We start from the raw sequence: 12,160 nt of genomic DNA on the forward strand, positions 1-12,160 counted from the left end.
GTCTTATGGTGAATTCTATTATTTGGTGATCACTGTCCCCCAGGTGACCACTGATCTGTAGGTCTCCTACCATGTCATCCCTCGTTGCCAATACCAGGTCCAGTAAGGCCTTCCCCCTAGTGGGACCATGTACCTCCTGCGTCAGATGGAGGTCCTGTACACAGGATAGGAACCTGCGTGAAAGGTGGGACTTTGCTGTCTGTCTCTCCCAGCAGATGTCTGGGTAGTTTAGGTCCCCCATGACTACCGCCTCCCTAGTTTTTATGGTCTCTGAGAGCTGCCTCAGGAGCCCCAAATCTAGTTCTTCCCCTTGGTGTGGGGGTCTGTAGCAGACCCCTACCACCAAATCCCTTTCTCCTTGACCTCCATGTAACCTAACCCACAATCCTTCTACTTTCTCCTCCTCCGATTCTGTTTTGATAAGGATATATTGCTCATTGACATAGAGCGCCACCCCTCCCCCTCTCTTTCCCACTCTATCCTTTCTGTACAGCTTATAACCATCAATGTGTACCGCCCAGTCGTGGGAAGAATCCCACCAGGTTTCTGTTAGCCCTACTAAGTCGTAGGTGTTTTGTGCAAGCAGGAGTGCTAGTTCATCCTGCTTGCCCCCCATGCTCCTAGCATTAGTGTATAGGCACTAATCTGGCGGCGGGGGGAGCAGCTCCCACTGCTGAACGCACCTCCAGGGAAGAAATGGGAAGTATGTGCCCCCTGGATTTGTGCGTGGGGCAAGGGTGGGCTGCCCACTGTGGGCTCGGGGCCAGGGGGCTGACCTGGCCTCTTCCCAACAGCGGGGCTTGGCTGGGGCTGCATTCTGTGTGAGTGGGCTGGGGTGGGTGGTGGCAGTGCTGGGAGGGGGGCTACAGGAGACTACAGCAAATTTTGGGGTGGCTGTAGACCACCCTGTAGCCCTCTCTCCCAGCACCACTGCCACCCCAGCCCTGTCTGCCTGCCATGAGCGCAGCCCCAGCCCAGCCCCCCAACATTGGAAAGAGACCAGTGTAGCCCCCGGCCCCAGCCTGCAGTGGGCAGCATGCTTTCACTCCATGCACAAATCTGGGGGGCACATTCCCAACATGCCTTCCCAGGGGGTGCACACAGCAGTGGAAGCCACGTCCATGGATGAGTTGCCCACAGCTCCGCCCTGTGCCACACCTCGGCTAGACAGTTTTTGCCTCTGCCCCTGCCCCAGCACCCACTCCCTCCTGCGGGGGCCTTGATCTGCCCCCACCCCACAGCCCTGTCCTCCCCCATGCCCCTTCCCCGCAGCAGATTTACTGGCAGACGCTGCTCTCCAAGCTGCCGGGCTGCATATTGGCAATTGGATCGGTATCAGCTGATATGGCTGGTTAATAGTTGGCCATTGGTATCGGCCAAAAAAATCTTTATCGGTGCACCCCAAATGTTGGCCTGCTCGAAGTTGCGTTAGGTGATATACCATCTGCTACCACTGTGTAGAGCAGTGATTCTCAACCAGGTTGTCACAAGGTCCTTTTAAGGGTGTCACAGAGTGCCATGCAATATTATCACTGTTAGGTATGGAAAAACTTCAAAGTGATTTAGAGGATAAACCCAGAGATTTCAAATAGGAATACACAGTGTTCAAAACATTCAGACCTATTGTGGGCTTTCTGAGTTCTTTGCAACAGAAGAATTGCTCTTCTTGCATAGCCAAAAAATGAAGGAATGCCAAGTACTGGCTTTTTCCAAGGGGTACCTTGAGTCTAATGAAGGGTGTCTTGAGTTTAAAAAGGTTGAGAACCACTGGTACTGATTTAATTATTATGAGTGCCAATCAAATAAATACCCTACTGGGAGCCAATGCACTATATGTCAGAGGCAAAAATCTAGAAATCTTACTCTGTAAGAATTTTGTGTAAGGATTTAGGGGGAAAAAAAAATAGAGGTATTTCCAGATCTGTCTATACTTTGTAACTTTTATATTGTTTAAGTTGACTTAAAAGAAGAATACTGAATTAAAAGGCTTATGGGCAAAGCAGGGAATCTTTTTTTACTGATAATCACTCCAATTTGGAAAGTCAAGTCTATTACAACCAACTTGTGCTCAAACCCCACTGAAATTAAAATATAGCATATGCATAAGTGTTTCCCTAAACAGAGATGGACCTAAACCAATTATTAATTTTGCTTTCCTTAACAGAGGTGTAAAAGGGAAGCTCTGCGCCTTGGGCAGCATCAGTACAAAAAGCAGCAGTGGCTTCTGGCTGCCAGGTCTGGCAGTACAGCCAGCCAGCACACTGGTAATAGCTATTATTTTTGTCCTCTCCTCCCACTTGTCCATTGGCGATGTGTAGTGGGGTGCATGAGGATGCATGTCCACCCCCTGAGATTGGCGGTGCATTCCCTGCGAAAAGCACCACCGATGCTGCTGGTGGCACTTGCAGGTGGTCGTTGCTCACCACCCCCTCCATCCCCTCTCCACCGCTGACACTGTTGTGGCCACCTGTGTGAGCTCCCTGCTTGGCCTGCCCCCGCTGACGACACTGCCACGACAGCCTGTGGGAGCTCCAACATTGCCGCCACTGTCTGTGGGTGGTCACTATGCCCCCGAGCCTCTGGGGGCACGTGGCATTCATGCCCTTAGCTCCTTTCCCCCTCACCCCCAAGCCAAAGCCTGAGGCTACTGCCTTGATTATGTTACTGGTCTTGAATATGGGCCTAAAATAAAGGTAGATTTCAGTCATACATGCTTCTTTTTCTTAACAACGCTAAATCTGCTTAGCCTGAGAGTGTTTTAGTTGCTTCCATCTCTGTACTCCATTGTCTTGGCTAGTGAAATCTGAGGCTAATAAGGCTAAGGCACCTCAGATAGTAGACAAACATCAATTCACAACATAGAATTTATCATCAGACTATAATTAGGAGCCTCCAATGGCGACAATTCAGATTGTTACAACAGTATGAAGTCTACCTATGAAGTATGAGGTTTTCACAATGACTCCTTAAAATTCTATAATTGAAAATGCAAAACTGCACTGGGAAAAAAGAATGAGCCAATGCCATCTACAAAGATTTATTTAAATTACAATATTTATGGATTAAATGTAATTTCTTACCTCTGTCTCATTGATTCCAACCACGATGAAAAGGGCTGCATACTGCCGGTATACCAGCTTAAAATCCTTATACTCAATGAAAGAGCACTAGACAGAAACAAGCAGTGAAACATGCCTTAATTACTACTTTAATTTACTAGTAAGAAGCGCATACTTATGCACTGTACATACTGGGCATACCAAGGACTTTGCCTCTCCTTTACAAAAGTATAATTCCATGATTTCATGGACTCTTTATATCATTCCTGATTTACACTGGTATAAATGAAATTCTGGAAATAAGAGTTTATTTGTGTGTTGCTTGACCACCACTATTCCAAGACTGAACCAGATAGTGTAAATTAATAAAGTGTACTCAGAAAATGCCTAGATTCCAAATAACTGGTTTCTTGCCTAATAGGGAACTGACTTGCAAAGCCCTAACATCTTTGCAGTATTGCTAATTCTTGTGATTGTTATAGAAAATCTAGAAATTTTTTTTTTCACCCAATTTCACCCCAGACCTTAATCCAGGAACTATATAAACTACAGAAATAACTGAGCTTTCATTTTAAAAAGTTTCTAGTTCTTGTCTGAAAATGGAAACTGAAATCCTAAAAAATCAGAAGGCAATTTTGTGTTTTACAATCTCATGATATTGTGGGTCTCACTCATCGTTTTGCACATGGGCTAGGGACAGAAGTTGCACATAAACTGGTTTAAGTGATCAGAAACCAGTTTAAACCTGTAACAGAACAGAAGTTCAGTGCACATAAACCAGTTTCAAAATGGCTGAAACCAGTTTGAGATAAAGTTGGTTGAATATAGTATCAGACTTAACTGACTGGGGTCATACCGGTTAATGGAACTTCTGTCCCAGACCCTTTCCTGGTTTAAGTTAAATCAGAGCATCCCAGCATACTCTGCAGCCCTGGGCTGGGCTGTACTGTCTTCTCTGGTACAGCTGTGGCTGGCTGTGGTTCCTAGGGAGGAGAGGGCAGAGGGGAAAATAACCCCACTTCCTGCCCCCTCCACCTTAGGATGCCATGCCCAGCTAGCATCTGGCCAGGCCCCCACCCCTGCCACCGCAGCAGTGAGGGGAGGGGGGCCCTGACATGGGCTGCTCCACCTGGCCAGGTTGACCTGGGAAGGCTGGTGGGACAGGGGAAGGAGAAAGAAATGAAACCCTACTCTGTCCCCCATTCACTGGAGGCTGCTGCCGGGGCTGGCCACACCCCTCGCTGCTCAAGCAGCAAGCAAGATGAAATGCCTGACAGGGGCTGCTGCACCCCTGCCTAGCAAACCCTGGCTAGCAAATCCTGGCTGGGGTCTGTGCCAGTGGGACAGGGGAAGAAGCAGGCAATTAAACACCCCTCCATCCCCTGCTCACTGGAGGCTGGCCAGAACCCCCAGCCAGGGCTGGCCACAACCCCCACCACTTGAGTGGTGAGAGGAGAGGGTGCAAAATGTCTGGCAGGGGCTGCTTCCCCCTTTTCTCTCCAGGCACACCCCAACTGGGGACTGTGCAGGCCAGGGTGGGTGTTTTACCCCCTCCCCAATCATACTCAGGCCTGCCAGGGCCTGGCCATGCCCCCCTCCCATCTCAGTTTCTCTCCAGCCAAGGGCTCACTCTAGTGCCCTCTGGCCTCAGCTGCTGCAGGCATATGCCTGCATTTCTGGAATCAAAAGTGAATGTCTATTCACTTGCAAATCGGTTCAATCTACACAGTTTACACTAACCTGCAGAGACTGAATTGATTCAGGCTTGGACTTCTTGAATGTTTGTACTTGGAGCTGATAGAACTGCATGTGTGACTGCTTGGCAAAGAGACCTTTTTATCTATATGTCTACCTATATATCCTTAACAGCTCAGTATATGCTGTTTGAGCCACGTGAGGATAATTATGGAGTAAAAGATATTCATTCCTTCTTGCATTTCTCCTGGACTTCTGAGTCCAAGAAGGGATGGGAAGAGAAGGGAGCACCTGCAAGAATACTAGACTTCTAACCTCAGAAATACTTGTTTATAAAGTTCACAATATCTATTAACTTGCATAAGCTTGTATTCTACCATTGTTTTCATGATAGATACAAATAGAATAACATGCAATGGATGTTCTTACTGTTTTGAATTATTTGGACCTGGATTTTTATGTTGTAAGCAGAAGCTACACAAGAACTGCCAACAGAGGAGAAATAAATAATTCTCCATAACTCTTACAATTAAAACAGATGTTCTTTGTTCACTCTGCCACTTGCGGGCAATGCTGTCACTTTACACTGAAAATCACGGCCAAAAGGCAAGAGACATTGGCATGATCTGATTCCATAGGAAATGGCTGTATAAGGAAAAAAAATACTTACTTGGTCTTTTGAACGAGAGAGACAATTTTTGATTACTTCAGCTTCTAGTAGGGTCCGTTTATGAAGTTCCACATGTTCATAGTACCTAGAAAGTCTTGTCTGACCTTGTTTGTTCACCATAAGAAAAAACTTTATCATTTTTTCTGTTCAGTTAAGCAATAATCTCTTTTGCACAGGAGCCAGATAATTCTGTGATGTATTTCTGGGGAAAAAAGAAAAAAAAAAGAGATATGTAGGAGTTATTAAAAAAACTTTTTAAAGAGTAGCTTTATGTTTTCTAACACAGTTAGTATCTATTTTTTTTATTTCTTTGGTCTGTGTCCAGTGTAAAACTGGTGTGAGCAAAAGAAAATTCAGGTCCATTGTCTTTTTTATTATGAATAGATTAAATTTGAACTCTTATTGCAATAAGAAGTGCTGGTAAGCAAATGTCCAATAACATTCTTCTATTTTGCAGTAACACTAAAGATCCCGATCTACATATTTTCAGATTCTAGGTATAAAGCAAGTTTAATTTTATGAGTCTTCTCTTCAGTTAAAGTGATTTGTAAGAGCTTGGTAAATATTACTTATCTCAGGGTATTCTCTTTTCAAAATAAATGTCACACACATGGGATCCGACCTTTTGTTCACAACTTACTGTGAGAAACTGGCCAACTTTTGAAGGGCAAAATATGGGACAAAAGTCCTGTTTTAGAGACTCTTTGGAGCCACCAACTTTTACAAGTTGGGGATGGTTGATTGCTTTACTTGCGGGGGTGGGCAAAATGGTGGATCTGGCTAGTGGCCGAACTCCATTTCCCAGCAGTCCCTGCCCGTGTAGTTGAGGCCAGTTTCCATGGAGACCCCAGCAGCAGCTGCTCTGTGATGGAGCCAGCCCAGGGTTTTGGTGGAGACTGGTCCCCAGAATGCATGTAGGGCGCACGGCAAGGAGTGGAGCTGCTCTGGAGCTGGGCTGGGATCTTGCGGTGGTGACAACATGGTCCGGAGCTGGGGCACAGCTGTGATCTGCAGCCTGCATGCCCTGGGCAGAGACGTGCAGGCAGCACTTCGCAGCTCTGCTGTGGCTCCTTGCAGCGGTGACAGCATGGTTGGGAGCTGGGGCAGAGCTGTAATCTGCGATCTACTGCCCGTATGTTCCTGCCTGGAGCATGCAGGCTGCAGATCATGGCTTTGCCCTAGCGCTGGACCGTGCTGTCACCACTGCAGGATCTCAGCCTGGCTTTGGAGCAGCTCCCTGCCCTGCTGCGCACCCTGCCAGCATGGGTGGTGCTGGAGGTGGGTTTGGGGGGGCGATAGCCAGCCCAAAATTCCCTATAGCCCTCTGTAGCCACCCCTTCTAGCAGTGCTGCTGCTGCTGCCTGCCCTGCACAGGCTGCGACAGCTGAGTCTGCCCTGCTCCCACCCGCAGCACAGTTCCCCTCCCCAAACCCCCACCAGGAAGAGGCTGGCACCACCGCTGCCTGCCAGTGCTGCTGGGGCCAGTCCCCATGGAAACCCCAGCCCTGCACTATCACAGCAGGGCTGCTGGGGTTTCCATGGAAACCGGTCCCAGCCACACAGGCAGGGGCTGCTGGGCAATGGAGTCCACTGCTGGCCGGATCTCCTGGACCTTGCCTATGCCTGCTTTACTGCTGCAGATCAACATTTGACTTTAAAGGACTGTTAAAGATCTGTTAAAGGACATAACTTCATAAGAAAGAGTGAGTTTATGGCAGCATTTCCTCTCCAGTGTGCATGACAGATTTTGTGCATCAAATTCTGGCTATTTGAGCCTGTATTCTTGTCAGAAAAAAAACATTAGTCAAAAGGAAGCATGGAATAGATCCCCACCCCACAACTCTGATCCTGGATCTCTTGCAAAATTAGAGAAAAGACTGTGAATACATAAATGTAGATACTGAGCAGTGGGGCTTACATGTCTGGGGCCACAAACAGGCATTCATTTCCCATGATGGAAAATTTCCACTGTTAGAAATGTTTTGGGAGAGGGAACAGTACAGGCATTCAGTTTGTAACTCTCCCCTCTTCCCTGTTCTTTGCCCCTTTCTCAGCCAAGGTGATCCTGGTCTGGGGAAAGCATGGGAAACAGTGGCTACTCGAGTCCTTTTATTCCTGGGGGGGGACTGGAGCAGCAAGGCAAAGCTTCCTGCCAGGGACAGATGGCAAGCAAGGCCCCCTGCCTGTGTGAGGAGTGGGCAGGGAGCAGGGGGTGGCTACACCTCCCCTCTCCTCCTGGTATATGGATGCTGCCCTCAAGCCTTCTTTTTTCCAAACCAGGAACCTGCTGTTCAACTCCTCCTGGGACTGGGAGGAAGTGAGCGGCAGCTGTTCTGACTGCCTTCCCCAGAGTGGGATGACCCTGGTCACAGAAGGATGTCAGCAGCATTTCTCCACTGCTCAACTCCTTCTGGTCCCTGGAGAAGTCAGGTGACTTCTCCCAGGGACCAGAAGACTGTAGGTATCCATTCTCCTGGGAGAAACTCTCCTGGAAGTGATTGCTACCTGACTGGGGATGGGTTTGCTTTTAAGGGTTAATCTGCACAGAGGTTTGGTGCACAGTTGGCCAGAGCACACAGAGGTTGTAACTGCTAATTTTGAAGCCCCAGGCAAGAACTCTGCAGAGTGGGATCAAGTTCTCCCTTGTCACATTTGGAGTAGTTCTCCACCCCACCCCCTGGCCATAGGGACCCAGCTGGAGAAGCCATGCACCATCAAGTTGTAGGACTTGTGTTTTGGAATACACCAGGAGCAGCCCTGCATTGCCTACTCCATAGGAGGATCTTACCTGCCCCAAGGACTCAAAGACTCCCACTGCTCCTGCTGAGTTCCTGCACTTAGCTCCTGTTGCTGAGCAGTGCAGGACTGCTCCAGCTCAGCATCTAGGACTGGGCAGGACAGGGCTGCTCCTGCTGTGTCCTGGCACACGGCTCCTTCAGCCAGGCAGAGTGGGGCTTCGCAAGCTTGTCTCCTATGAACAGAGGGGACAGGCCTGTTCCAGATGTGGCAAAGACTCTGGGGGGGAAGGGGCCATCATACTGGCACCCCCTCTAAGTTGGTGCCTGGGTCTGGTGCCCTTCTTGCCCTCCCACCCCCACATTATGCTACTGAGATTATATTCACATATTAATACTGCTTTTGTAGTTTCAATGTACAATTATTTAAGGGGAAGGTTGGAGGTAGAGCATAGCCCCAAAGAGAATGTAAAAATCTCTAAAACATGTTCTGCATTCATTCCACCAACAGAACTCCTATATTTCCATGCAAATGAGTATAGAATATGCAGCAGATGACCCTGTATCACGGGTTCATTTTAAAGTAAGAGTTTTGTACATTGGGGTGAATATTTTCTCTTTTACAAACATATGTCTATCTGGATTTTTCTGTTAGCATCCTAATCAATATGGGTACTTCTAGTCAGTGATTTACAGTTGGTATTCTACCAGAATGTAATATTAACACAGTATTTGCTGGCTCAAGGGTACAAAGTATATCTGCTCACTTTTTGGTTTCTTTTCTTGGTGGTCAAAGTAAGTATGTGCTACAGAAATATGTACTAAAGAATGTGGCAATTTCTTTATTACCAAGTGGCAGCCTCCTGAGCCTATGGGCTTTTATTAATGAATTTGGGGTAAATAACTATTAACCCATATAATGCCACTGAAATGTACTGAGTTTTACATTTATTCTAGACAACATGGCTAGTGAAAAGTGCTGTTAAAAGAGAGCACAGCATATGTACAGAAACTGTCTTTTAAGCCTAAGTAACTCCCATCTTACTTTCTTAAAAAGAAGAATGCAAAAAGGCTTTCCAGGTTGCAAGCTAACAGCTTGCAAAACATAACTTTTTTAAAAAAATGAAAGTTTTTAAAAATGCCATAAAGCAGTCACAGTAATGTTTCCCATCTGTCATTCTCATTTTGGATCATAGGCTTATTGGCCCATATGCTTCTGTGGTTTGTGCAATGAAGGTTCAGCAACTTACTGCAAAGGCTGTCTCAGAATTTAACCTCAAGCCACACTGCCTGCTCAGTACTTTTCTAAGGTACAGTGCAAAAGCTATAAGAAAATCTTAGGAGGAGGTCTGGTGTGAGGAAAATATGGCACGAATAAGGACAAAACCCCAACATAATGTAAGTTAGCCTGTAAAAAATGAGGTCAGAAAATTGAAAGGGAAAAAATATCAATCAGATAATCTCTGAGTAATCTTAATGTACTGTCAGCAAATATCTACACACCTCTATTAATATTTCAGCATTCACTGACCATTTCCAAATGGCAAAGATAAACTACCTTATACTGTATGGAAAAACTGTTCACTTTCTCTGTGAAAAAACATAGGACTCTGTGTTCCCTGAAATGGTATCCATATTTTTACATCTCTTCAATAGAGTTACCACCAATTTTGGCTGTAAAAACTTTGTCTTGAAACTGGGCGTGCGGATATTAACTTATGCAGATGATTCTTGTACTATATTTTTGTGGATATCAGAGGAGGTATATGGAATTTTACCTTGGCTGACAAGCAGCTTTTACAGCTGTTATTTGCCACTGCAGCATACAGAGACTACAAACAGAAAATCCCTTTCATATCTTATAACTGAAATGCTGATTTATCTGCACTTACAATAAGGTTGCTGTGCATCTCTTGTTTCCTAACTGCCAACTGACATGCTGGCTATCCTGGCTGAGGACTGCCAGGAACCTCTGACAGTCTTGGAGAAAATACTCATTGTACCAGTCCAGGGGCTGGTTTTGCAACCATTACTCATACCATGCAGTGTTTACTTGTGTGTGAATAATCCCACTGGGGAATGTGTGACTACATGCATGCATAGTATTCCTTGTGAATAAAAGTTGCAAAATTGGGGCCTTGACCAGATGACATGATTTTTCTAGTGCAGCCTGGATTGACATCATGCGAAAATCATCCTTATCCTTGCCAGGCAAAAAAAATAAAATAAAATAAAAATCTATAATCTATATAAAAAAGCTACTTTGAATCTATCATGTATGTATGTATGTTTGTGTTTATGTGGAAGTCATACATATATATGATATAGTATACACACATCCTACTATTTACATTATACATACATGTTTATACACAACTCTGTTGATGAGGCAGGAGACTGCGAACCAGGAGACCTGGATTCATATATATATGGCTTCCATTATTACAAGAGCTAAGAATCCTCCCCAATATTAATTTACAAAATTCTTGTGAGACTGAAGAATATTATCTTTATTTCATAGGTCTAATATCCAGAGAGATTAAGTGACTTGGCTGTAATCACAGAAATCTCTGGTAAAGTCTGGAACTTGAATACAGGTCTTCTGGTTCACAGTCTTCTGCCTCATCCACAGAGCTGTGTATAAAAATGTATATATCATGTAAATAGTAGTAGACGTATGAAGTAATGAGGGACACAAAAGAGAAATTAGAATTTCTTTTCACTGTGACTCAATTAAAATGTTCTCAGCAAGGAAAATGGTGGTTTGGTTTACTGTTTCTGTATATTTATTAGGTCTCTCTCTATCTTTTGTCTTCCCCTTCAGTGTTAGAAGACAGAAGTTTCTCTATGGCCAGTTCAGCACAACTTGGCACATAAGGAGATTGGCAGCAATAACAGCTTTATATAGTAAAGCAATTTAAAGCAAACAGAATTAAACATGTGGCATTGTATATGTCAAATGTGCAATATTGCAACTGAGAATATAGACTTTATTTATGATTGACATAGGTAACCTAATTATTTCTTGACAGCAAAGCCGCATATATATATTAAGGTGATCTATAACTCAGGAAGATAATTCCATTATCTTCAATATTGTCTGATCTATTCCTTATATATAGTAGTTTAGGTTTCTATATTAAATTCATCTTCACTAGTTAGCATTTAGGGATAATAATGTAGATCTTGTAATGAGATGTTATCCGTTAATGAGTAAATCCTGATAATATATCTAAAACTATGTGAACATATATGTGCTATTTATAACCACAAGTTTGCCATTCATAAGCATAGAAAATATTTAAATAAATACCTGAAGGAGCTGAAAATATTAATTTGAATTGTGATCATCAAATGTATATACTTTTAATTATAAATCATTATAAGAAGTGCTAGGGGCATTATAAATTACTATAAGAGGTTCATGGAAAAAGCATCAAAAGATCTAAACAATGTTTAAACAGCTAATAGAAAAATCATGTCAAAATTCACAGAAGTCAGGAAATTAGACTGTACATGCACAAATGCAACATGCTTTCAAACAAATAAGTTGGTCAATACAGCACACCCAGCCAGGTTGAGATACTTCTGAAGCAGTTACACTACATTAAATAACAACAGTAGCAAAAAAATCCTTAATGACTGGATTCTTGAGCAAAACTGGCATAAATTAAGTCCTTGGATACAAATATCACCTTCATTGTGAACTACCTGAAGTCAAAGGTTTCTCAAGACACAGTCACACAGCATTCAAAACTATTCTAGGTGGTTAAGGGATGGATGAGGACTATGCAAGAGTGTGTCATCCCTAGCTGAAGAACCCGTGGGTTCTAATTAAATTTACCGATGCCCTTGGATTGGAATACATCAGAGACCAGGGAAGTTAGTGTACAGGCTATTAACTTTTCACTGTCTCCCATATACAGCATGACTCTCAGAGCAGCTGTTACAAAACTGGTGTCTGTGAAACCCTGTGAAGGGGAAAGGAATTTGAGCATGTA

At 44.5% G+C, this 12,160-nt stretch overlaps 1 protein-coding gene across 3 annotated transcripts in view; it reads right to left on the bottom strand.

Annotated features, from left to right (window-relative positions):
• The window catches only part of AP4S1 (adaptor related protein complex 4 subunit sigma 1), a 45,482-nt gene that overhangs the window by 16,699 nt on the left and 16,623 nt on the right, over positions 1-12,160 (bottom strand). For 2 of the 3 annotated variants that reach the window (XM_006022260.3, XM_006022259.3), the window contains exons 2-3: positions 5,425-5,626; positions 3,081-3,167 (exon numbers count right to left, since the gene is read on the bottom strand). In XM_006022260.3, the coding sequence (XP_006022322.1) occupies positions 3,081-3,167; positions 5,425-5,562 (225 nt within the window). In that variant the 5' untranslated portion in view covers positions 5,563-5,626. Of the gene's footprint in view, positions 1-3,080; positions 3,168-5,424; positions 5,627-8,212; positions 8,331-12,160 lie in introns of those variants that run through there. The other variant, XM_006022261.3, reaches the window with a different exon arrangement.

The sequence above is a fragment of the Alligator sinensis genome, unplaced genomic scaffold, assembly GCF_000455745.1.
Source record: "Alligator sinensis unplaced genomic scaffold, ASM45574v1 scaffold720_1, whole genome shotgun sequence".
Taxonomy (NCBI): Eukaryota; Metazoa; Chordata; order Crocodylia; family Alligatoridae; genus Alligator; species Alligator sinensis.